This window comes from Pongo pygmaeus, chromosome 8 (assembly GCF_028885625.2).
Source record: "Pongo pygmaeus isolate AG05252 chromosome 8, NHGRI_mPonPyg2-v2.0_pri, whole genome shotgun sequence".
In the NCBI taxonomy this organism is placed as follows: Eukaryota; Metazoa; Chordata; class Mammalia; order Primates; family Hominidae; genus Pongo; species Pongo pygmaeus.
In genome coordinates, this window is record NC_072381.2 from 33,804,522 (window position 1) to 33,831,831 (window position 27,310).

At 39.4% G+C, this 27,310-nt stretch overlaps 1 protein-coding gene across 49 annotated transcripts in view; it reads left to right on the plus strand.

The window, feature by feature from the left end:
* CCDC7 (coiled-coil domain containing 7) overlaps positions 1-27,310 on the plus strand; it is a 434,284-nt gene that overhangs the window by 324,881 nt on the left and 82,093 nt on the right. For 43 of the 49 annotated variants that reach the window (XM_054436378.1, XM_054436376.1, XM_054436382.1 and 40 more), the window contains one exon: positions 2,743-2,850. The exons of the other annotated variants lie outside the window; for them this stretch is intronic. In XM_054436378.1, the coding sequence (XP_054292353.1) occupies positions 2,743-2,850 (108 nt within the window). The remainder of the gene's footprint in view (positions 1-2,742; positions 2,851-27,310) is intronic. 49 annotated transcript variants of the gene reach the window in all.

Consider the following 27,310-nt stretch of genomic DNA (forward strand, 5'->3'; position numbering starts at 1 on the left):
GCCAGGAATGGGATTGCTGAGTCAAATGGTATTTCAACTCTTGGTTCTTTGAGAAATCTCCGAACTGCTCTCCAAGTGTTTAGACTAATTACATTCCCACCAACAGTGTGTACGTGTCCCCTTTTCTCCACAGACTTGCCATCTGTTTTTATTTTTTATTTTTTAATAATAGCTATTCTGGGCCGGGTGTGGTGGCTCATGCCTGTCATCCCAGCACTTTGGGAGGCCAAGGTGGGTGGATCACTTGAGATCAAGAGTTCAAAACCAACCAGGCCAACATGGTGAAACCCTGTCTCTACTAAAAATACAGAAAAAAAAATTAGCCAGGTATGGTGGCATGCGCCTGTAATCCCAGCTACTCTGGAGGCTGAAACGGGAGAATCGCTTGAACCCGGGAGGCGGAGGTTGCAGTGAGCCAAGATCATGCCACTGCACTCCAGCCTGGGTGACAGAGTGAGATGAGACTCCGTCTCAAAATAATAATAATAGCCATTCTGACTGGTGTGAGATGGTATCTCATTGTGGTTTTAAATTGCGTTTCTCTGAGGAATCGCCACACTGACTTCCACAAGGGTTGAACTAGTTTACAGTCCCACCAACAGTGTAAAAGTGTTCCTATTTCTCCACATCCTCTCCAGCACCTGTTGTTTCCTGACTTTTTAATGATTGCCATTCTAACTGGTGTGAGATGGTATCTCATTGTGGTTTTGATTTGCATTTCTCTGATGGCCAGTGATGGTGAGCATTTTTTCATGTGTTTTTTGGCTGCATAAATGTCTTCTTTTGAGAAGTGTCTGTTCATGTCCTTCGCCCACTTTTTGATGGGGTTGTTTGTTTTTTTCTTGTAAATTTGTTGGAGTTCATTGTAGATTGTGGATATTAGCCCTTTGTCAGATGAGTAGGTTGCAAAAATTTTCTCCCATTTTGTAGGTTGCCTGTTCACTCTGATGGTAGTTTCCTTTGCTGTGCAGAAGCTCTTTAGTTTAATTAGATCCCATTTGTCAATTTTGGCTTTTGTTGCCATTGCTTTTGGTGTTTTAGACATGAAGTCCTTGCCCATGCCTATGTCCCAGGGATCTAGAACTAGAAATTCCATTTGACCCAGCCATCCCATTACTGGGTATATACCCAAAGGACTATAAATCATGCTGCTATAAAGACACATGCACACGTATGTTTATTGCCACATTATTCACAATAGCAAAGACTTGGAACCAACCCAAATGTCCAACAATGATAGACTGGATTAAGAAAATGTGGCACATATACACCATGGAATACTATGAAGCCATAAAAAATGATGAGTTCATGTCCTTTGTAGGGACATGGATGAAATTGGAAATCATCATTCTCAGTAAACTATTGCAAGAACAAAAAACCAAACACCGCATATTCTCACTCATAGGTGGGAATTGAACAATGAGAACACATGGACACAGGAAGGGGAACATCACACTTCGGGGACTGTTGTTGGGTGGGGGGAGGGGGGAGGGAGAGCATTGGGAGACATACCTAATGCTAGATGACGAGTTGGTGGGTGCAGCGCACCAGCATGGCACATGTATACATATGTAACTTACCTGCACATTGGGCACATGTACCATAAAACCTAAAGTATCATAATAATAATAATAATAATAATAATAATAATAAAAGAAAAAAAAAAGAAAACAACAAAAAAAATAAATTGCATTTCTCTGATGATTAGTGATGTGGAGCATTTTTTCATATGTTTCTTGGCCACTCGTATGTCTTCTTTTGAGACGTTTCTGTTTATGTCCTTTGCCCCACTTTATAATGGAGTTATTTGGTTTTTGCTTGTTGGTTTAAGTTCCTTATAGATTCTAGACCTTTGTTAGATGCATAGTTCATGGATATTTTTCTCTTATTCTATAGGTTGTCTGTCTAATCTGTTGATAGTTCCTTTTGCTGTGCAAAATATTTTTAGTTTAACTAGATCCCATTTGTCAATTTCTGTTTTATTGCAATTGCTTTTGAAGACATAGCCATACATTCTTTGCCAAGGCTGATATTGAGAAGGGTATTTACTAGGCTTTCTTCTAGGATTGTTATAGTTTGAAGTCTTACATTTAAATCTTTAATCCTTCTTGACTAAATTTTTGTATATGATAAAAAGCAGGGGTTCAATTTCATTCTTCTGCATATGGCTTGCCAGCTATCCCAGCATCATTTATTGAGTAAGGAGTCCCTATTGCTTATTTTTTCTGGGATTCTCAAAGATCAGATGATTGTAGGTATGTGGCTTTATTTCTGGGTTCTCTACTCTGTTCAGTTGGTCTATGTGTCTGTTTTTGTACCAGTACAATGCTGTTTTGGTTACTGTAGCCCTGTAATATAGTTTCAAGTCAGGTAGTATGATGCCTTCAACTTTGTTATTTTTGCTTAGGATTGCTTTGGCTATTAGGCTTCTTTTTTGATTCATATGAATTTTAGAATAGCTTCTCCTAATTCTGTTAAAAATGACATTGGTAGTTTGATAGGACTCCACTGAATCTGTAAATTGCTTTGGGCAGTATGGCCATTTAATGACATAGATTCTCTCAATCCATTAGCATGGACAGTTTTTTTCATTTTTTTGTGCCATTTCTGATTTCTTTCAGCAGTGTTTTTGCAGTTCTCATTGTAGAGATCTTTCACCTTCTTGGTTACATGCATTGCTAGGTGTTTCACAAAATGTTAGTTTTTTAAATCAACTACTTTGACAATCTGTTACTCTTACAGTTAAAAATGAAGCAGCCTCAGAACTTCCAGATACAGCAGAAAATCTTCCAGCAGTGTACCCATCAATTAGCGACCTAATAATTCAATTTGATTTAAACAAAGTGGTTGGTAAGTACAGATTTATGTTTGGATACAGTAGAACACAATCTAAGAATTAAAATATTTCAACTGTATAGTTCTGTTAAAAAACAGGAAATTCAAAGAAGGAGTAGTCTTTCTCAACTTAAGTTCATTCTACTCAATCAATCTACATGTCAATTAAGTGTATCTTTAAATTACGTGTTTTTACTCCATCAGACAACATTAATTTTGTAATGTTTCATATATTTCCCTTTACCTACTCATGAAACAAAATACAGATAGGCTTTCCACTACTGTGAATTTTCATAACATAAACTAGATGCTATATGAACAGTTCCTTGAGGACATAGTTGTAATTTCTTATGCCATCTTTTGTATAACAAGATGGAAAGACAAATGGAACTAGTGCCATATAGGCAATATGGCTGCCTTGTGATGTGCTTATTATTAAATTTGCAATGTCAAATGGTGAAAAAGATCGTCAGAATGTGGAAAAAGCTAGAATATGTGTGAAAGGTAGTGGTAGTGTGGTTAAGTGACTATTTTCTAATAAGATAAAACCAAAGTGTTCTGTGGTAGCTTTCAAATCACTCCTTAAAGGCAACAGGCAAACATGAACAAAATAGCAAACTGAAAACATCCAAACTCTCATCCCCTGACAGAAACATTGAGAAAGATTAGAATAATCTATCAGAACCAACTTTGTCAGAGCTCCAGAAAATAGTCACAGATTTATAGCAACCAAGAGAATACCTAATTAGGAAAAGTCTCTCTTCAAATGGTAAGAAAGTTTTGTGGAACTGTCAGAGGAGTGCTCCAGCAAAAGCCAGTATAAAAAGAATATGAAAAGCTCCTGGCAATCACAGCATTACTAGTAGGCCCGCCCTATTAAAACTTCTAGGCTGGTCGCAGTGGCTCACGCCTGTAATACAAGCACTTTGGGAGGCCGAGGCAGGTGGATCATGAGGTCAGGAAATCAAGACCATCCTGGCCAACATGGTGAAACCCCGTCTCTACAAAAATACAAAAAATTAGACAGGCATGGTGGTACATGCCTATAGTCCCAGCTACTTGGGAGGTTGAGGCAGGGGAATCGCTGGAACCAAAGAGGAGGAGATTTCAGTGAGGCGAGATCATGCCACTGCACTCCAGCCTGGCTGCAGAGCAAGACACCGTCAAACAAACAAACAAAAAAACCCAGAATTCTTCAGGTTAAAATGAAAGAATGCTAGACAGTAACTTCAACCATACGAGGAAATAAAGATCTCTGGCAAAGATAACTGCATTGGCAAATATAAAAGCCATTATTATTATAATTTTGGTTTGTAACTCTACTCTTTGTGTCTATAATACTCAAAAGACAAATATATAAAAATAATTACAAATTTATGTTATGGACACACAATATATAAAGACATGATTTGTGATGTTAATAACAAGGATAAGTTAGAGGGTGCTGCATAAGAGTATACTTTTTGGATGGATTGAAGTTGAGTTGGTGTCAATTCAAATTAAATTGTTATAACTTTAAGATGTTATATATTATTTGCTTGGTAATCACAAAGAAAATATCTATGGTACATGCATGAAGAAAAGAGAAAGGAATCAAAACATGTCCCTACAAAAAGTCAACTAAACACAAAAAAGATGGAATTAGAGGAAATGAAGAGCAAAAAAGTATAACATACAAAAAACAGGTATCAAAATGGCAGAAATGTCTTTCCTTATCAGTAATTATTTTAAATGTAAATTGATAAAACTCTTCACACAAAAGGCAGAAATTTGCAGAATGAATTTTTTTTAAAAAATGATCAACTACATGCTGCTTACAAAAGGTGCACTTTAGATGAACAAAAATGACAAAACTTTAGCTAGATTGACTAGGGAAAAATAATACTCAAGTTGCTAAAAATCAAAACAGAAAGTGGGAACATTACAACCAATTTTAAAAGAATAAAAAGCATTGTAAGAGAACACTGTGAACAATTGTACACCAAAAAAACTGGATAACCTAGAGGAAATGAACAAATTGTTAGAAACATACAATCTACCAGAACTGACTTATGAAGAAATATCTAAATAGACCCCTAATTAAGATGAATACTGAATCCTAATTAAAATTTTCCAACAAAGAAAAATCCAGGACCAGACGACTTTATGGGTGAATATTACCAAATACTTAAAGAAGAATTAAAACTAATCCTTCTCAAATTCTTTCAAAAAACTGAAGAGGAGGGAATACTTCCTAACTCATTCTATGAGGACAGCATTATCCTGATACTAAAGTCAGAAATGCTATAAGAAAGCAAATGACAGACCAATATCCCTTAGGAATAATGATGCAAAATCCTCAACAAAATATTAGTAAATAAAATTTAGTAGCATATAAAAAATTATACATCATGAATTTATGAGTTTTATTTCTCAAATGCAAGGATAATTCAATAGACAAAAGTCAATCAGTGTGATATACCATGTTAGCATAATTAACAACAACAAAAAACCCCACTGGATCCTCTCAGTTGATGCAGAGAAAGCATTTGACCAAATTTAATACCCTTTCATGTAAAAACAGTAAACAAGCTAGGACTGGAGCACTTCCACATCATGATAAAAAGCCAAATACAAAAAATCCACAACTAACATCATATTCAATGGTAAAAGATTAAAAATGTTTTCCTTAAGATCAGAAGCAATACAAGGACAACTGTTTAGATAACTTCTAGTCAAAATAGTATTCAAAATCTATCTGGACCAGTTAGAATAGAAGATAGGTAGATGATAGATAGTTAACATCCAAACTGGAAAGGAAGAAATAAAATTGTCTGCCAAGAGGTGACATTATCTTATATGAAGAAAACCCTAATGATTCCACAAAACAACTGTTAGATCTAATAAACAAATTGAGCAAAGTTGCAGGATACAAAATGAACACACAAAAATTGGTTACATATCTACGCACTGGTAGTGAGCTATCTGAAAAGAATTAAGAAAACAGTTCCATTTACAATGGCATCAAAAGAACAAAGTATTTAGGAATAAATTTAACCAAGAAGGCAAAAGGCAAAAGACTTGTATACTGAAAACTACCATATAATGCTGAAAACAATTAAGAAGACATAAATAAATGGAAAGACATCTCATGTTCATGGATTAGAAGATAACTTGGTTTTTTTTGTTTTGTTTTGTTTTGTTTTGTTTTTTGAGATTGAGTCTTGCTCTGTCACCCAGGCTGTGCAGTGGCGCAATCTCGGCTCACTGCAACCTCTGCCTCCCAGGTTCAAGCAATTCTTCTGACTCAGTCTCCCTAGTAGCTGGAATTACGGGCATATGCCACCATGCTCAGCTAATTTTTGTATGTTTAGACGAAACGGGGTTTCACTGTGTTGTCCAGACTGGTCTCAAACTCCTGACCTCAAGTGATTCACCTGCCTTGGCCTCCCAAGGTGCTGGGATTACAGGCATGAGCCACCATGCCCGGCCAGAAGACAATATTATTAAGATGACAATAATACCCAAAGTGATCTACACCTTCAATGCAATCTGCAGTTCTTATCAAATTCCCATAATACTTATGAGGTTATTGTTGCAAAATAGAAAACCCTATTTTAAAAATCATAGGAATACAAGGGACCACAGATATCCAAAACAATTTTGAAAAAGGAGAATAAATTTGGAAGTCTCACACTTCCTGATTTCAAAACTTACTATAAAGCTACAGTAATCAAAAGAGTGATATACTGGCATAAAGCAGACATACAGACCAATGGGGATAGAATTGAGAGACTGGAATTAAATCCTTGCTATGTGGTCAAATAACTTTCAGCAAAGTTGCCAATACCATTTACTGGGAAAAAGGCAGTCTTTCCACAAACGGTGCTTTCACAAAAAGACAGTCTTTTCCACAAACCAGATAGTCACGTCAAAAGAATGAAGTTGAATCCTTACCTTAAATTATATACAAAAATTAAAATGGACCAAATACCTACATATAAGACCTAAAACCATTAAAACTCTGAGAAAAACAGGGAAAAGGCTTCATGACATTGAAGTTAGCAATTATTTTTTGGGTATGACTCCCAAAGCACAGACAACAAAAGAAAAAAATAGGTAAGTTGGACTTCATCAAAATTAAAAACTTTTGTCATCAAAAGGCAGTATCCGAGAGTGAAAGCACAACCCAGAGAGTGGGAGAAAATATTTGCAAATTACATATCTGATAAGGGCTTAATGTCTAGAATATACAAGGAAGTTTTATAAATTAACAAAAAACGCAACTCCATTTAAAAATGGGCAAGTGATTTGAATAGACATTTTTCCAGAGGAGATATACAAATTGCTAATTTGCCCTAAAAAAGATACTTAGTATCATTGGCCGTTAGAGAAATGCAAACCAAAATCACAATAAGATATCACTTCATAGCCATTAGGATGACTCTCATTATAAAAACAGAAAATAAGGAATGTTGGCAAGGATGTAGACAAATAGGAACTTTTGTAAATTGTTCATGGGAATGTAAAACTGTCATTGCTGTGGAAAACAGTTTGGTTGTTTATCAAAAAGTTAAACATGGAGTTCTTATATGATCTATTTACTTCAAGGTGTAGGTGTAGACCCAAAAGAATTGAACACAGGTACTTGTGCACCAGTGTTTATAACAACATTATTTACATTAGCCAAAAGTTGTAAACAACCCAATCTCCATCAGCAAATGAATGCAGAAACAAAATATGGTATATACATACAATGAAATATTATTTCACTTTAAAAATGAATCATGTTCTGAAACATGCTACAAAGTGAATGAATCTTGAAATATTATGGTAAGTGAAATAAGGCAAATACAAAAGATAAATATTGTATCTTATTGTACCACTTGTATGAGGTACCTAGAATAAGTAGACAGAAAGTAGATCAAGGGTTCCCAAGGCCTGGCAATAGAGGCTAATAGGGAGTTATTGCTTAATGGGTAGGGTTTGAGTTTAGAAAGGTGAAGACTTTCTGAAGATAGATGGTGGTGATGGTTGCACAACAAAGTGATTGTGGTTAATACAATTAATCATACATTTAAAATGGTTAAAATAATAAATTTTATATTATATATATTTACCACAATAAAAATGAAGGTATTCTGATAAAAATACAAAAATTACAAAAGAAATTTTATTTTATTTTATTTTTTAAGTTCCAGGGTACATGTGCAGGATGTGCAGGTTTGTTACATAGGTAAATGTGTGTTATGGTGGTTTGCTGAACCTATCAACCCATCACCCAGGTATTAAGCCTGGCATGCATTAGCTCTTTTTCCTAATGCTGTACCCCGCACCCCACGGCCCTCAGACAGACCCCAGTGTGTGTTGTTCCCCTCCCTGTGTCCATGTGTTCTCATTGGTCAGCTCCCACTCACAAGTGGGAATATGCGGTGTTTGGTTTTCTGTTCCTGCGTTAGTTTGGTGAGGATAATGGCTTCCAGCTTCATCCATGTCCCTACAAAGGACATGATCTCATTTCTTTTTATAAGCCAAAGTTCTTTTTTTTGAGACGAAGTCTCGCTCTGTCGCCAGGCTGGAGTGCAGTGGCGCAATCTTGGCTCACTGCAACCTTCGCCTCCCAGATTCAAGCCATTCTCCTGCCTCAGCCTCCAGAGTAGCTGGGACTACAGACACGTGCTGGGCGCCGTGACTCGTGCCTGTAATCCCAGCACTTTGGGAGGCTGAGGAGAGTAGATCACCAGAGGTCAGGAGTTCGAGACCAGCCTGGCCCACATGGTGAAGCCCCATCTCTACCAAAAGTACAAAATTTAGCTGGGCTTGGTGGCACGTGTGCGTGGTCCCAGTTACTCGGGAGGCTGAGGCAAGAGGCTTGCTTGAACCTGGGAGGCAGAGGTTGCAGTGAGCCGAGATTGCGCCACTGCACTCCAGCCTGGGAGAGAGAGCAAGACTCTGTCTCAAAAAACAAAACAAAACAAAAAAAAGAAATTTTCAAAATGTATGAAGAACTGTGCAGAATTTATGGATCTACAAAAATTGAACATCTCTACACTATTTTCATCTCTATCAAATATTGCAGAAAAAAACTAGTTTATGAAGGACGTAAATCCTTCTGTGCTAGACATATTAAACAGATACTTACAGAACACTTCACTCAATAAATGGAGTACACATGCAAAAATTGACTGCATATTAGGCCATACATTTGGTTTCAATGAATACCAAAAAATGATTTCCACAAATCACATTTTCTATGATGCAATAAAACAGAACTAAATGATAAAAAAGATAAAAATTCTTCTGCAAAATTTAAAATCCTATTTATAAGCTGAAGAAAACATAATGGACGCTAGGATATATTTGAGACTAAATTAAATTTAAAACACTACACATAAGCACTTACAAGAGGTCTTTAAATAGGTTTTTATAAGGAAATGTAAAGGTTGCATATGATAGAAAATAAGGAAAACTAAAAAGTTAGGATTATAAGTTCATAGCAAGAAGGTAGAAAAAGAAGATGATAAAATCTGAAAACTGAAAGTAGAAAAAAGATTAAAATAAGAGAATTATTTTTTTTAAAGTAGAGGACATAGAAATAATAGTGGAATAAAAAGCTGACAGTTTACAAAGACTTATGCATGGAAGTATAATATATTTAGCAAATATGGTAGAAGGCATTAATTGGGAGGATTTAGGAAAGGTGGCATTTGTAGTAGCATAGTTCTAAATTTTCTTCATCTCTCTTTATGAGTCATAGTTTGGTCTCTTACCATAATCCCATATTTCCCCAAGTTTTTGTTCATTCTTTTTTATTCTTATTTATTTATTTTTGTCTGAGTTGTTTCAGGGAGCTAGTCTTCGAGCTCTGAGATTCCTTCCTCAGCTTGGTATATAGTGCTGTTAATACTTGTGATTAACAAGACATTAAACTTTCAACTCAGCCTTATTTCTGGGCTCAATGCAAGCCTAGCTAAGTGCTGAAGGGAGACTCTTAGGATAGAATTAACTGCAAATACTGTGAAAGGTGTTTGGTGTGTGGGGGGGTTCTTCTAATTTAAAAAGAAATGCTGACATTGGAAGAAATCTCTATAAAAACAGTAACTGAACGTGAGCTTTAAGTAACAGATTTCAGTGGTAACACACAGAATAAAGTACAGTTTTTGTAAAAATGATTTGTGAATACCTAAACAAATGTCTGACTATAGCTTTCAGCAATCAAAAAGAACAATACCTGGGGAAGGGAGAAAAGATAATCTCTAGCATCACCCCTTTTAATATCTAAATGAACAACTTTCAATAGAAAAAAATTACAGGGCATAATAAAAAGAAGTAAGTATGGACAAATCAAAGGAGCAAAATTAATTGAGAGAAACCATTCCTGAGGAAGCTCATACAATGTACTTACTAGACAGACTTTAAAACAACTATGTAAGGCCAGGTATGGTGGCTCACGCCTGTGATCCTAGCACTTTGGGAGGCCAAGGCGGGTGGATCAATTGAGGCCAGGAGTTCGAGACCAGCCTGGCCAACATGGCGAAACTTCATCTCTACTAAAAATACAAAAATTAGCCGGGCATGGTAATGCACACCTGTAATCCCAGCTATTAGGGAGGCTGAAGCAGGAGAATTGTTTCAACCCAGGGGGCAGAGATTACAGTGAGCCAAGATCATGCTACTGCATTCCAGCCTGAGCGACAGAGTGAGACTCCATCAAAACAAACAAACAAACAAACAAACAAAAAAACCACCCACTATATTAAATATCCTCAAAGAGCTAAAGGAAAACATGGACAAAGAACAAAAGGAAATCAGGAAAACTTTGTAAAAAAAAGTGGAATAAAGATGATAAAAAATAAACAATATCCTTAGTTGAAAAGTATAATAGTTGAAATAAATAATTCATAGAGAGATTCAACAGCAGATCTGAGCAGACAAAAGGAAGAATCAGTGAATCTGAACATAGGACAATTGTGATTATTAAGTCTGAGAAGCAGGAATAAAAACGAAGGAAAGGGAAGGGACCTGTGGGACACCATCAAGTGGATCAGCAACACATTATGTGGGTATCAGAAGGAGAAAAGAGAAAAGAGCAGAAGGAATTTGTGAAGAAATGATTGGTAAAAAATATCCCAAATTTGATTAAAGACATGCATCTACACATTTAAAACTAACCAAACTCCAAGTAGAATAAACTCAGAGATCCACACCGAGACACATTGTAATTCTGTCAAAATGCAAAGACAGCCCTATGGAATGACATCAGCAAGATGGTGGAATAAGATTTCCTAGTGCTTTTGCCCTTATAGAAACATCAGTTTGAACAGCTATCTACACATGAAAATACCTTTACAACAGCTAAAGAAACCAGATGAGAGATTACAGCACTTGAGTGTAATGCAGATATAAGAAAGATGCATTGAAGAGGGGAGGAAGGACAGTTTTGCATAATCTGCATCACTCCCTCCTTAACTTCGGGCAGCACAGTGTGGAGAGAGATATCCTTAATGTGAGGAAAGGAGGGTTAAATGAGCACTGGGGGACTTTTCCTTGGACCCCAACATTCAGCCCACTGGAGTAAAATCCAATGCCAGCCAGGCCCCTACAGCCACAAACTCTAGGCCAGTATCTGCAGACCCAGCCTCCAGGCCCGCCCCAATGCCAGGCCAGCTCCTGTGGCTCTAGGCTTCTTCAGGCCAGTTCTGCAAATGCAGTCTCCAGTTTTGTCCCACCATCAGACCAGCCCTAGCAGTCCCAGCTCCAGGCTGGCCCCAGAGGCCCCAGGCTTCAGGCTCACCCCTATTCCAGGACAGCTCCACAGACTCAAGCTTCAGGCCTGCCCCTGAAGGCCACCTCTCCAGGCTGACCCTACAGATGGAGCCTTCAGGCCCATTCTGGCACCAGTCCGGCTCCCACACATTTGGCCTCTAGTCTTGCTCCACTTCCAGGCAAGCTCCAGTGATCCCAGCCTTCAGGCCCACCTCAGCACTAGGCTGGAATTTGCAGCCCTAGAGTCCAGGCCACCACCTGCAAACCAACACTGCCTCAACACTGAGCTTGCCCCATAGACTCAGTCTTCTGGGCTGCCCCAGCACCAAGCTGGCCCCAGAGCTTCACACCCCAGACCGATCCCAGAGCCAGGTCAGCTCCAGTAGCTCCAGGCCCTAAGCTGGCCCCTGAAAACTCAGGCTTCCCATGTACCTGAGGCTCCAAGCCTGCCCCATTGTCAGGTCAGGCCTAGCAGCTCCAGGCTTCAGACTGCCACCAGCACTATACCAGCCTCTGTGGACCTATCCTCCAGACCAGTAGCAATCAACTAAGCTTTATTTCTGAGTTCAGACCCCAGGCCATCAAATCCAGGCTCAGATTCCAGGCCTATTTATGTGTATCCAACCTCTAGGCTTGCCTCAGTACCAGGCCAGTTTGCAGATACTGGTACATGCCTGCCCAGTGTCAGGTAATTTTCTGTGGCCCCAGACTTGCCTCTGCAAACTCAGGTTCAAGGTCCAAGTTTGCTTCAGATTTACCCACTGTCAGGCTGGCTCTCACAACTCCAGGCTTTAGGCCAGCACCCATGGACCCAGCCTCTAGCTCCACCCTAGTGCCAGGTCAGCACCAACAAACCCCAGCACCAATCCATCTCCATGGAGCAAAGTTCCAGGCTCATCCAAGCACCTAGCTGTCCCTACAGACTCAGGCTAAAGGTCCACCCCTATACCAAGTCATTCTCCACGGACCCAGACATCAGACCAGTTCCCACAAATAACAAGATTCAGGCCTGCCCCTGTGGGCCCAGTGAATTGGTTCACTCCAATGGACCCTAGCTACAGACCTGATTTTGTGGATATGGCTTACAGAATCATAGTGGATCCCAGTGCAAAGCCAGCCAATGTGGACCCAGGCTCTAGGCCCAACCTGGCAGACTCAGGCACCAGACCCACCCGCCTTCTCATCCAGGCACTAGGCCAGCCTGCCTGAGAACTCCAGCAGCAAGACTACTCATGAACCAAGCCAGATGACCAACTCATAGTCTCTGGTTGAGATGAATGGTAAAGGGCTTTTTTTTTTTTTTTTTTTTTTTTTTTTTTTGCCAAGGCCAGTTTGTAAAGACTGGAATAAGTGCCTACTTCTTCAAATGTGAAAATACCAATGCATGGGCACAAGAATTATGAACAATCAGGAAACATAACATCACCAAAGGAACAAAAAGAGCACTAGTAATTGACCCTACATAAATGGAGATTTATAAACTGACAGAAAGTTCAAAATAATCTTAAGGAAATTCAGTTAACTACAAGAGAAAACAGACAACTAAGAAAAATCAGGAAAATAAGCAAAATGAACTCAATAAAGAGATAGAAATCATACAAAAGAACCAGACAGAAATTCTAGAGCTAAAGAACTCAATGATTGAATTGGAAAATTCCATATTGCATTTCAATAGCAGAATAGATCAGGCAAAAGAAAGAATCGGTAAACTTGAACACAGATCATTTGAAATTACCCAGAGAAAAAAAGAAAATAAAAAAGTAAAAAAAAAAACAAAAAACCCTACAAGAATTATGGGACATTGCTATAGTTTGAATATGTCCACCCAAAAGCATGCATTGGAAACTTAATTCCCAATGCAGCAGTGTTCAGAGGTGGAGCCTTAATGTGTGGTGGTTAGGCCGTGAAGGCAGAGTGAATAGATCAATGCTATTATCACAGAGGAGTAGGTTTGTTATCTTAGGAGTGGGTTTATTATAAAAGGGGAAATTTGATTCCATCTGTCTTTCTTTTGCCCCCTTTGTGCTTCCAAAATACACTGGTGGGACAAGAATAGAATAGGCATTGCCATCCCAAAATGACAAAATAGGTAAGATAAAAGGAGATAACTGGCTCCAAGTAAGTCCAAAATACAACAAGGAAAAGCAATGTTATATCTTAAAACTAGAGAATACATTTTTTTGACTTCATGTTCTACCCTCTGAGCACACTTGGGTGGGGGTTGGGCCCTCAAAGTGTCAGGCAGCCCCATCTCTATGCCTTTGCTGGCCTCAGCCCAGACAGCAACCCTCATGGGTTGAAGTCTTGTGCCTGCAGCTTTCCCAGACTGGCATTACACCTTAGTGGTCTGCAGTTTTGAAATCTCATGGCCAGCCCCACTCCCAAGGCTCCGCTATGCCTAGTGGTAACTCTGACTCCACGGTCCACTCAGCATTGTTCTAATGGGGGCTGTCTGTGGTGGCTCAGCCCCTGTGACATGTTTCTGTCTGGGACCCCAGACTGTCTGTGACATTCTCTGAAATCTAGGTGGAGGAAGACATGCCCGCACACTCTTGCATTCTGCATGCCTGCAGAACTAACACCACATAAACACCACCAAGGCCGACTGCTTGTGTCCTCCGGAGTGCTAGCCCAGACTGCACCTGGGCCCATTGGCACCACAGCTGGAGCAGCCAAGGAGCACCTTGCTATTCCTGGGTCCTGGCTGCTGCACTCAGCCTTGCAGAACATGGGCTCTATTGTGTTCCACCCTTCCAGGGTCCAGAGTCACTACTCTGGGGTACCTCCTCTTCCAATGCCCAAGTTGCCACTGTGGTCTGTTGGCTCTAGAACTCAAATTGCAGCTGTGCCCTTCTCCCTATGGCCTGAGCCTTTGGAATGCATTTTTTCTCCAGAGCTGTGTCAGTGCTTCATTCTGACTCACAGGGTCAGAGTTACAGCCATATTCCTGTCCCTGAGCCAAGCTACTGAAGAGTGCCTCAGAGTCAGAGTCCTCAGTTTTGTGGAAGATTTGCATCCACCTGTGCCTCAGAGAGTAAACCTGATCCCACATACTGGATACTTCAGTAGTTTTGCAAGACACTAAGCACAGGACCCCAATTTTACAGCCACTTCAATCCTGTGCCCTGGAACATAGTGCTGCTGAGGCTGCCTGCAGGTCATATCAGACCCAACACCAAGAGGGATTTCTCAGCTAAGTTTCATTACTATGGGAAAAATGAGAGCAGGAGGTGCTCCTGAAGCCCTTGTCACTGAGAACCCTAACAGCTACACAGCTACTATCACTGCCACAAGTTTCTGCCGCCTAGGCCACTGAGGCACCCACAATCATCACTGACATGGATCCCAGGTAAGAAAGCTGCACAGAGATGACACCACTGTGCCTACCTGGAACCAGAGCCACCACACCCTACCCAAAACACTACCCTCTGGTCCATCTGCAGGTGAGTCTTTTTTAAAAAAAAAAAAAAGCCACTCTGTAAGTTTGGAAAGGAGACTGCTCTAACAGTGTGCAGACCTCAACACAGGTACATAAGAATCATAAAAAAGCAAGAAAAGACACCACCACTAAAGGAACACAGTAACTGACACCAAAGAAACAGAAATTTCCTGAAAAGGAATTCAAAATAATAATTTTAAGGTAACTCACTAAGATATAAGAAAATACAAATAGACAATTCACTGAAATCAAGAAAATAATTCATCATCTGAATGATAAAGTCAATAAAGACATAGATATTATTTTAAAAAGGAAATAAACAGAAATCTTGGAGTTGAACTCAGTGAATGAAATAAAAACTGCGATTGAGAGCTTTGACAGCAGACTAGATAAAGCAGAAGAAAAAAATTTGTGACCTTTCAGATAGGTCTTTTGAAACGACTCTGTCAGAGAAGAAAAAAAGAATGAAAAAGAGTGAAGAACACTAAAGGACTTATGAGACATCATTAGGTTAGCAAACATTGACATTACAGGTATTAAAGAAGGAAACAAAGTGGAGAAAGGGATGGAAAGCTTATTTAGTGAGTTAAATGATGAAAATTATTTAAAGTCTGAAGGGAGACATGGATGTCTAGATCCATGAAGCTCAAAGTTCTCAAACAGATTCAGTCCAAAAAAGTAATTTTCAAGGCACATTATAATCAAACTGTCAAAGTCAAAAGAATTTTTAAAACAGCAGGAGAAAAGCATCAAGTGACATCGAGGACATTTCCATCAGATTTCTTTGTAGAAATCTTGCGGGCCAGCAGAGAATTGAATGATATGTTCAAAGTGCTAAAAGAAAAAAAAAAAAAAAACATTAGTCAAGAATACTATACCCATCAAAGATGTTCTTAGAAATAAAGGAAAAATAATCTTTTTACAAACAAAACTTGAGGGAATTTATTACCACTATATTTATCTTACAAGAAATGCTCAAGGGATTTCTTCAAGTGGAAATAAAAGGACAATAAATACTATCATGAATACATATGGAAGTATAAACTCATCATGGGTAGAGATAAACAAAAAATTCAGAATACTGTAATGGTGGTATGTAGATCACATATATCTCTAGAATAAAGGTTAAAAGTCAAAATTGTCAGAAATAACTAAAGCTATAATAAGTTACATAATTCAAAAAGGTGTAAATTGTGACATCAAAATAATAAATGGGGGAAGATACAAGTCCACAGTTTAGATATGCGACAAAAATAATGTTGTTATCAGCTTAAATTACTTGCTTAAAACCTAGATGTTGGCTGGGCATGGTGGCTCATGCCTGTAATCCTAGCACTTTGGGAGGCTGAGGTGGGCAGATCACCTGAGGTCAGGAGTTCAAGACCACCCTGGCCAACATGGTGAAACCCCATCTCTACTAAAAATACAAAAATTCGCTGTGTGTGGTGGCATATGCTTGTAATCACAGCTGCTCGGGAGGCTGAGGCAGGAGAATCACTTGAACCCAGGAGGCAGAGGTTGCAGTGAGCCGAGATCACGCCATTGCACTCCAGCCTGGGTGACTGAGCAAGACTCTGTCTCACCTAGATGTTTTATATAAGCCACAGGGTAATTATAGCAGATTTACAAACAATAAAAAGAAAAGAATCAAAGCTTAGAACTACAAAAAATATTAAATCACAAAGGTAGGCAGCAAAAGAGAAGGAAAAGGGCAAAAGATCTACAAAACAACCAGGAAACAAATAACAAAATGATAATAGTAAGTTCTTACCTATAAATAACCTTGAATGTAAACGGAATAAATTCTTCAATCAAGGACGTAGATTGGCTGAGTAGATGTTTAAAAATACACCTTCTTCTTATTAGGGTGTATTAATCTTGAATACTTTCACTTAGGTGAAGTTGGGTGTTAGTCATGCAATTCAGGGAAGACTTTAGAATACAAAGGATTTACTGACATGATTCTTTGCTACTTTTATGTCTGGTAGTAGATTACATATGTCCATTGGAAGATTACATAATCAAGGCTGAACAACTAAAAGGTTATTCCCTTCAAGAATAAAATTTTGAGCCATCTTAACTAGGAAAGAGCCTTAGGTAGCCAAGCAGTTGGCTGTGGGAAAGGGAGGACATGAAATTATTGGTGGAAGGAAGTGAAAAATATAAATCGAAGCCTTGTAATGGATTATAAATCCATTACTATAGTACCTATACGTATTTTAATGTATATATTAGTCATGTTTTTTTCTCCCTTTCTGTCTCTTAGTCTTATGTGTTTTGATATTAGCTTTACAATTTACTTATAAATCAAAAAACATCTGAATGAGATCAGAAGGACAGAATAACCTTCATTAGTACCACTTTTGCTGTATCCCATACATTTGGTGTGTCGCATTCCCATTTTCACTTGTTTCGAGAAATTTTAAATTTCCTTAATTTCTTTATTCATGCATTTGTTATTCAAGAAAATGTTGTTTAATTTCCATGTGTTAATACAATTTCCAAGGTTTGTCATATTATTGATTGTTAGGCCTGTTTGGTCTAGTATGTAGTTTAACTTCAAAGTTTCCTGTTTTTCTACTTTTATATTAGGTTCAGGGTATATGTGGAGGTTTGTTACATGGGTAAATTGCATACTGCTAAGGCTTGGTGTATGAAAGATCTCATCACCAAGGTAGTGAGCATAGTACTCCATAGGTAGCCTTCCCACCTATGTCCCTCTCCCACTCTCCTCCACATCAGGCAGTCCCCAGTATCTATTGTTCCCATCTTTGTGACCACATTGCAGTATTTGGTTTTCTGTCCCTGCATTGTCTTAGGATAGTGGCCTCTAGTTGCATCTGTGTTGCTGCAAAGGACATGATTTTATTCTTTTTTATAGTTGCATCATTTCCGTGGTGTATTGTACCATATTTTCTTTATCCAGTCCACAGTTGATGACAATCATGGTTGATTCCATGTCTTTGCTATTGTGAATAGTGCGGTAATGAACTTTTGAGTGCATGTGTCTTTTTGGTAGAATGATTTATTTTCTTTTGTGTATATAACCAACAGTGGCATTGTTAGGACAAATGGTAGTTCTATTTTGAATTCTCTGGGAAATTTCCACACTGCTTTCCACAGTGGCTGAACTAAGTTACATTCCCACCAGCATTATTATATAAGTGTTTCCTTTTATTTTTCAACATTGCCAGCATCTGTTGTTTTTTTGACTTTTTAAAAGTAGCTGTTCTGACTAGTGTGATATGTTATCTCATGGCTTTGATTTGTATCTCTCTAATATTAGTGATAATAAGCAATTTTTCGTATATATTTTCATATATTTGTTGGTGCATGTATGTCTTCTTTTGATACATGTCCTTTGCCCATGTTTTAATGGGGTTATTTGCTTTTGCTTGCTGATTTATGTTCCTTATAGATTATGGATATTAGACTTTTGTCAAATGCATAGTGAGGGTGAACAGATCAGACTTTCCCCAGTCCCATAGGAAAGTCAGCCCTGTTCTCTCTAGGTATGGCAGCCTACTCAGGCTAGAGACATCCCTTCCTTAGGAGCTGTTCCGGGTATGGAAAGCATCCTAGTGCTTGGCAACCCCATGTAGGGTTCCCAGATTTCTCCCCATTTAGTCTTGGCATCTGGATCAATCAATATTGAATAGATTCAATATTTCAGTTGAATCTATTTGGTTTTCTCTGACTTTCCTATACCTGAATATTTATATCTTTCTCAGGGTTTGGAAAGTTTTCTGTTATTCTTAAAAATAAACTTTGTACTCCTTTTTCTTGCTCAGTTTCCTCTTGAACAGTAATAATTCTTAGATTTGGTCTTTTGAGGTTTTTAAATATTTTGTAGGCAATCTTTGTTCCATGTCATTCTTTGTTCTTCCCCCCTTCACTCTTATTTTCAAATAGGTTGTCTTCAGGCTCACTGGTTTTTCCTCTGCTTGATCTATTCTGCTGTTGAGAGCCTCTAAAAATTTTTCAGTTCAGCAAATGTATTTCTCAGCTCCAAGATTTGTTTGATTTTTAAAATTATTTCAATCTCTGTTAAATTTCTGTGATAGATTTCTGAATTGCTTTTATTTGTAATCTTGTAGACTACTGAGTTTCCTTAAAACTTCTATTTTGAATTTTTGGTTGGAGAACTCTCATCATCTCATTAGCATCAGTCATTGTTTTTTTGCTTTTCCAATTGAAGAAGTCATGGTTTCTTGTTTGCTGTTATTTATTGGGGATGTATTCCTGTATCTTTGCATTTAAGGATTAATTATTTATTTGTCTTCTTTGTCTGGCTTGTGTTGGGTTTTATTAGATACATTTGCTTAGAGATTCTTTGCAATTTCCATATTAAATTTTTTTCACTGCCTTATTTTTGGCACTAGGTGGAGCCTTAAACCCAGGTTTCCTTTGGCCTTAGTAAACAAAGCAATGCCCTTCTCGAAGTGGGAGTTCTCAAAGGTGTGGGAAGGGTAGCTGGAAGTTTGTGCCCAGAGGACCTGTGGAATATACCTCCTACACAATAGTGCTTCTTATATGTTATTAAATTTTCTCTTGCTGCGTTTGGATCCTATATTTGTTTTGGGCCTTTGAGAGCCACTCTTAGTGGCCACTGATTTGACATCCCCTTTGGCCAAGTTACAGAGCAGTTTCCAGGGCTAAGGATGATAAGCTCACTTCTCCCTCTGTCTCCTCTGTTCTCAGGGATATTTCTCACTTCAGGCTGTCTTATTCTTCCCAGGGATTGAGGCAGGGACAAGTCGCTGTCTGCTTTGAGTTTTTGTTGCTTCTCTGTGGTCCTAAGAATTGTCTCATTCTCCTAATCGGTTCTTGGATATTGCTGGTCATAATATTGATGCTGTATATTTCTTTATGGCTTTCTGTGGGGGAAAGGGAGTAAAGCCAGATTGCTTCTATGCCAACATTTTAAAACCAGAAGCTTTCAATACTCAATTATTTTTTAGTAATCTCCCACCAACTGTCTTAAGTCTGTGGGTTCTCATTTGCTCACAGATAATTCTGCTACAAACCTCACATCTGCCTGCATTTCTGGCTGCAACTATGTGCAAAGGATAATGGCATATCTTCTATCTCCCAAATATAGTGTGGATATCTTTTTTTGGTAAATTCTATCTTAGAAAAATACAGAGAAATGGATTTAGCAATGTAGTTTCCTAAACTTTCTGTGCAGAGAATAGATCTTAGAAACATGGAGCAATGATACTTATTTGCCATGACCAAAATGCTTCTTTCAGTTTCTCAAATGTTTTATATTTCACCCCATCAGAGGGCCTTTGCACTTGCTTTTCACACTTTCTGAGATATCTATTTCCCAGAATTCAGTATTTGGAATTCCTGAAGAAGAATAAATAAAATGTACAATATATTATAAGGCATAATTGAAGAATTAATTTTACAATAATGGATGACCCAAATCTATAAGTTGAAAAGACATCCCAGGACAAATTGGGAATTAATAACATATAAAAATAACCTGGTGAAATTTACTGGCCTTTTAAAATTATTTTTAATATACAGAATTCTAGGGACATCAGACTTTACCCTCTCCTCCAAAAATTCCACACAAAATTTAAAAGACAATCTACTCAAGAGGGGGGAAGAAACAAGGTGACCTCAGAATTGTTCTAAGAAGTCATTATATGAAAAGATACTTGCACACGCATGTTTATAAGCAGCATAATTCACAATTGCAAAAATGTGGAACCAATCTAAATGCCCATCAATCAACGAGTGGATAAACTGTGGTGTGTATGTTTGTGTGTGTATATATATACACATATATATGTATGTATATATATGCATATATATGTGTGTATATATATGCGTATATATATACGTGTGTATATATATACATATATAATATATATCATGGAATACTACTCAGCCACAAAAAGGAATGAATTGATGGCATTCTCAGTGACATGGGTGACATTGGAGACTATTATTCTAAGTGAAGTAACTCAGGAATGGAAAACCAAACATTGTATGTTCTCACTCATAAGTGGGAGCTAAGCTATGAGGATGCAAATGCATAAGAATGACACAATGGACTTTGGGGACTCAAAAGCAAAGGGTGGGGAGGGAGTAAGGGATAAAAGACCACAAATTGGGTGCAGTGTATACTGGTCGTATGATGGGCGCACCAAAATCTCACAAATCACCACTAAAGAACTTATATAACCAACACCACCTGTTCCCCAATAATTATGGAAATAAAAACATAATTTAAAAAATAAATAAAAAGATAAAACAAAAGGGAAGAAATTTGCTAGTGGGTCACTAGGGGTGATGGTGAGTGGTGCCACTTCCACTTCCACCCCTGATTACTGGACCCATGAATCCTGGCCATGGGAGAAAGAGTACCACAAATTGGGTGTTGATTCAGAGCATACACAGCCTTCTGGAGAACTTTGCCCCAGCCCTGCAAAGTATTGCCACCTAATTGGCATTGTAATTGTGACTTCAAAAGACCATTCCACCTTTCTATCAATCCACCTGCTTCAGGATGATAGGGAACATGGTAAGACCAATGAATTCCATGAGCATGAGCCCACTGCTGCACTTCTTTATCTATAAAGTGAATACCTTGGTCAGAGGCAATACTACGCAGAATACCATGATGGTAGATAAAGCATTCCATGAGTCCATGGATAGTAGTTTTGGCAGAATCATTGTATGCATCATAGGCAAATGCATAACTGGAGTACGTGTCTATTCTGGTGAGGACAAACCTCTGCCCTTTCCATGATGACAGAGGTCCAATATAATCAACCTGCCACCAAGTAGCTGGCTGATCACCCCGAGGACTGGTGCCATGTAGAGGGCTCAGTGTTGGTCTCTGCTGCTGGCAAATTGCACACACAGCAGTGGCCATAGCCAGATCAGCCTTGGTGAATGGAAGTCCATGTTGCTGAGCCCATGCGTAACCTCCATCCCTGCCACCATGACCACTTTGTTCATGGGCCCATTGGGCAATGACAGGCGTGGCTGAGGAAAGAGGCTGAGTGGTGTCCACAGAATGGGTCATCCTATCCACTTGATTATTAAAGTCCTCCTCTGCTGAGGTCACCCATTGGTGAGCACTCACATGGGATACAAATATCTTCACAGTTTTTGACCATTCAGAGAGGTCCATCCACATACCTCTTCCCCAAATGTCTTTGTCACCAATTTTTCACTCATGCTTCTTCCAAGACCCTGACCATCCCGACAAACTGTTGGCTACAGCCCATGAATCAGCATATAATTGCACATCTGTCCATTTCTCCTTCCATGCAGAGTGCACAACCACGTGCACTGCTCGAAGTTCTGCCCACTGGGAAAATTTCTCTTCACTGCTGTCCTTCAGGGATGTCCTAGAAAGGGGCTGTAGTGCTATAGCTGTCCACTTTTGGGTGGTGCCTGTGTATCATGCAGAACCATCTGTGAACCAGACCCTACTCTTCTCTTCCCCTGTCCACTGATCATAGGGAACTCCCCATGAGGCCATTGGTGCAGGCTAGGGGAGAGAAGGCAGGGTGGCAGGAGTGGGGACCATGGGCATTTGAGCCACTTCCTCGTGTAACTTACTTGTGCCTTTAGGAGCTGCTCGAGCCTGATCACGTATATACTACTTCCATTTGATGATGGAATGCTGCTGCGTATGACCTACTTTATGGCTAGATGGGTCAGAAAGCACCCAGTTCATGATAAGCAGTTCAGGTTGCACTGTGACTTGATGACCCATAGTCAAACGTTTAGTCTCTACCAAAGCCCAGTAACAAGCCAAGAGCTGACTCTCAAAAGGAGAATGATTAGCTGCAGAAGATGGCAGGGCCTTGCTCCAAAATCCTAGAGGGCTCCACTGTGATTCACCTATGGGGGCCTGCCAATGTCTCCAAACAGCATCCCTATCTGCCACTGACACCTCACGCACCATTGGGTGTGCTGGGTCATATGACCCAAATGGCAGAGCAGCTTGCATAGCACCCTGGACCTGTTGCAGAGCCTTCTCCTGTTCTGGACCCCACTCAAAACTGGCAGCCTTTTGGGTCCCTGGATAAATGGGCCAAAATAACACACCAAAATGAGGAATGTGTTGCCTCCAAAATCCAAATAGGCCCACTAGGTGTTGTGACTCCTTCTTGGTTGTAGGAGGGGCCAAATGCAGCAACTTATCCTTCACCTTAGAAGGAATATCTTGAGAGGCCCCACACCACTGGATCCCTAGAGATTTTACTGAGGTAAAAGGTCCCTGAATTTTAGTTGGATTTATTTCCCATCCTCTGGCATGCAAATGGTCTCACCAATAAGTCCAGTGTGTTTGCTACTTCTCACTCACTGGATCCAATCAGCATAATGTCATCAATGTAATGGACCAGTGTGATATCTTGTGGAAGGGAAAAGCAAACAAGATCTCTCCAAACAAGATTATGACACAAAGCTGGAGAGTTGATATATCCCTGAGGTAGTACAGTAAAAGTATATTGCTGGCCTTGCCCACTGAAGGCAAATTGCTTCTGGTGGCCCTTATGGACAGGAATGGAGCAAAAGGCATTTGCCAAGTCAGTGGCCACATACCAGGTATCAGGAGATGTGTTAATTTGCTCAAGCAATGAAACTACATCTGATACAGCAGCTGCAGTTGGAGTAAACACTTTGTTAAGCTTACGATAATCCACTATCATTCTCCAAGATCCACCTGTCTTCTACACAGGCCAAATGGGAGAGTTGAACGGGGATGTGGTGGGAATCACCACCCCTGCAAGACCTTGATGGTGGTACTAATCTCTGCAATTTTTCTAAGGATGTGATATTATTTTGATTTATGATTTTTCTAGGTAGAGGCAGTTCTAATGGCTTCCATTTGGCCTTTCCTACCATAACTGCCCTCACTTTACCAGTCAGGGAGCCAATGTGGAGGTTCTGCCAGCTGCTAAGTATATCTGTCCCAATTATGCATTCTGGCACTGGGGAAATGACCACAGGGTGAGTCCAAGGACCCACTGGAGCCACTCTATGTTGGATCTGAGCTAAAACTCCATTAATTACCTGACCTCCATAAGCCCCTACCTTAACCGAAGGATCACAATAACATTTTGAGTCCCCCGGAATCAATGTCAGCTCAGAGCCAGTGACCAGTAGTCCCTGAAATGTCTGATTATTTCCCTTTCCACTATGCACAGTTACCCTAGTAAAAGGCTGGAGGTCTCCTTGGGGAAAGACGGAAGAAAGATTAACAGCATAAACTGTTGGTAGTGTAGTGGGATCCTTCCTCAAGGGGACCCAGCCTTTCCTTCAAGTAAACTGGTTCAAGTTTACAAACTGTAAACTGATTCAAGTCTGGAAATTGGTTGAGGGTCCATGATTCTGTTTTTATAATTCGAATCAGTCTTTTGTCCAATTGACATGGAATTTTTCTGCTTATATAAATTAAGTAAAAATGCAGTGGGCTTCCTAGCAATTTCGCTTCTAGAAACACCGTGATTAATTAGCCAATGCCAGAGCTCTACATGAGTCAGACTATTCTGATTGCTACTTTGCCTCTGCTGTCCATTGCAGTAACTATGCCCACCTTGCCTTTGAAGGTTGAGTGCCACTGCTTGGCCCCTGCCATCTTGGGATCCAATTATTCCCATTGCATTTAAATTTTATAGCTGAGTGACTGTGGTTCCCACTGTAAGATCTGGCATATAGAGGAGAGCAATCACAGAGCTCTTCAAGGATGCAGGTGCTGCCCACACAAATCTATTTCACGAAGTATTGGTCAAGATTGTGTCTTCTGGACCCTCCCAGCTGGGATGAGTAGGTCTAAAGTGACTCATCCACTCTAGCATCCTGATCTCCTAAGCCTTTGCATCTTTTCCTCTACATTAAACCAAGAGAGATCAGGCATTTCCAGCTCGCTCACAGTGGGCCATCTTTTAATCCATATTTCAGCTAACAAAGCAAATAAACTATTAGAATCTTTTTTAACTCCCCAAGCTGCAACATTAAATGCAGAATCCCTGCTTAGTGGGCCTAAATCAATAAATTAAGCCTGTTCCAACTTTATGTTCCTTCCACCATTATCCTACACCCTTAATATTCATTCTCATGCATGTGCTCCAGATTTCTGCTTAAATAAATTAGAAAACTCAAGCAGTTCTTTTGGAGTGTAGTGCACCTCCATGTGGGTTACACTTTGAACCTCAACTCTAGGGGTCTCCCAGGACTTTAGCCTAATTATAGGTCTAGAAGCAAACAGGGGTGTTGGGAGTGGGTCCCGAGGAAAATCAGCATTGTCTTGCCTGGCACCTGTCCCAAGGGAGGCCATCATTGTTGTTACCTCAGGCAGTGCAGGGTTAATCTCCTCAGCAAATGTGGAAGGGCTGATGGCAGCATGGGTCATAGATTGGGGAGGGGATGTTGCCACCACTTGGAGTGGGGAGGCTGTTTCCTCCTCCCAAAAAGTCTCATCAGAATTTAGGAGCTCAGTGTCTCCAGCCTCATCACGGTCCTCCCACATGTCCCCATTTTAAGTTGCATGGTCCCATTCTTTTCCAATCAGTGTCCTCACTTTAATAGTAGATACCTGGTGAGGCTGTGCATGCATCTTTTGTTGCAGGTCAGCCACTTACAGGATAAGAGCTTGTGTCTGATTTTCCACAATTTCAGCTTTTTTTCTACAGGAGATAAGACTCTCACTTAGGGCAATCTTAGAAGATTTGAGGCTTAGTATGTGCTTCTAGAGCCAGGAGATAGAATCCCTGACTTCATTTTCTTTTATCACATTGTCTAGTGAACTTAGGAGCAACCAACCAACTTCATTACATTCCGTAGTTCTTCACATATGGTCAAAGGTATTATGTATACAGTTACTAAACTCCTTGCGTCTCTTGAGCAGTGAATCAGGAGTATCAAATGCATTTATTTTGCATAACTCTCTAAACAGTTCACACCAAGAACTATCAGTGTTCTCCATACAATTAGAAGTAGAATCCTTAGCATTTTTGGGTCTAATCATATTAAGCAGGCAACTCCAGAAACACCAAAGACAACTAAATACTCCATCCTTAAAATTCTGTTCCACTAGAACCACTCCCAGTGCCAAAATCTGTATTAGGGTTCTCTAGAGGGCTGGACTAAGAGGATAGATGTATAGACAAAAGGGAGTTTATTAAGGAGTATTGACTCACACGATCAAAAGGTGAGGTTCCTCAGTAGGCCATCTACAAGCTGAGGAGCAAGGAAGCCAGTCCTGTTTCCAAAACCTCAAAAGTAGGGAAGCTGACAGTGCAGCAGAAGGCCTGAGAGCCCCTGGAAAACCACTGGTGTAGGTCCAAGAGTCCAAAAGCTGAAGAACTTTGAGTCTGATATTCAAGGGCAGGAAGCATCCAGCACAGGTGAAAGATGTAGGCTGGGAGACTAAGCCAGTTTAGTCTTTCACATTCTTCTGCCTGCTTTTATTCTGGCCGTACTGGCAGCTGATTAGGTGGTGCCCACCCGGATTAAGAGTGGATCTGCCTCTCCTAGTCCACTGATTCAAATGTTAATTTCCTTTGGCAACACCCTCACAGTCACACCCAGTAACAATACTTTGCATCCTTCAATTCAATCACATTGATACCTTGTTTTATTTCATCATAATTTGAGAAGATAACTGATATGATTTTGACTTTTTAATATTTGTTTAGACTTGTTTGTGGCCTGATATGTGATCTTCCATGTGCCAATGAGAAGAATGTGTATTCTGCACTTGATCTTAGCCAAAAGGCAAAGTGATGAGAATGTGTATTCAGTAGGTGTTGGAGGAAATGTTCTGTAAATGTCTGTTAGGTCCATTTGATATATAGTGCAGTTTAAGTTTAATGTTTCTTTGTTGATTTTCTGTCTAGATGATATCCAGTGCTGATAGTGGGATGTTGAAGTTTCCAACTATTATTGTATTGGGGACTGTTTCTCTCCTTAGCTCTAATAATAATTCCTGTTTAGAACTGGGTTCTCTAGGGTTAGCTTTTTATATATTTGTAATTGTTATATCCTCTCTCTGGATTGATTTCTATATCATTATATACTAATTTTTGTCTCCTTTTTAAAATTTAAAGTCTATTTGTCTATTGTAAGTATAGCTATTTCTGAACTCTTAGTTTCCATTTGTGTGCATAATCTTTTTCGATTCATTCACTGTCAGTCTATGTGTGTCTTTACAGGTAAAATGAATTTCTTGTAGGCATCACATAGTTGTTTCTTGGTTTTTTGTTATCAATTCAGTCTGTCTATATCTTTTAAGTCAGGAATTTAAACCACTTACAT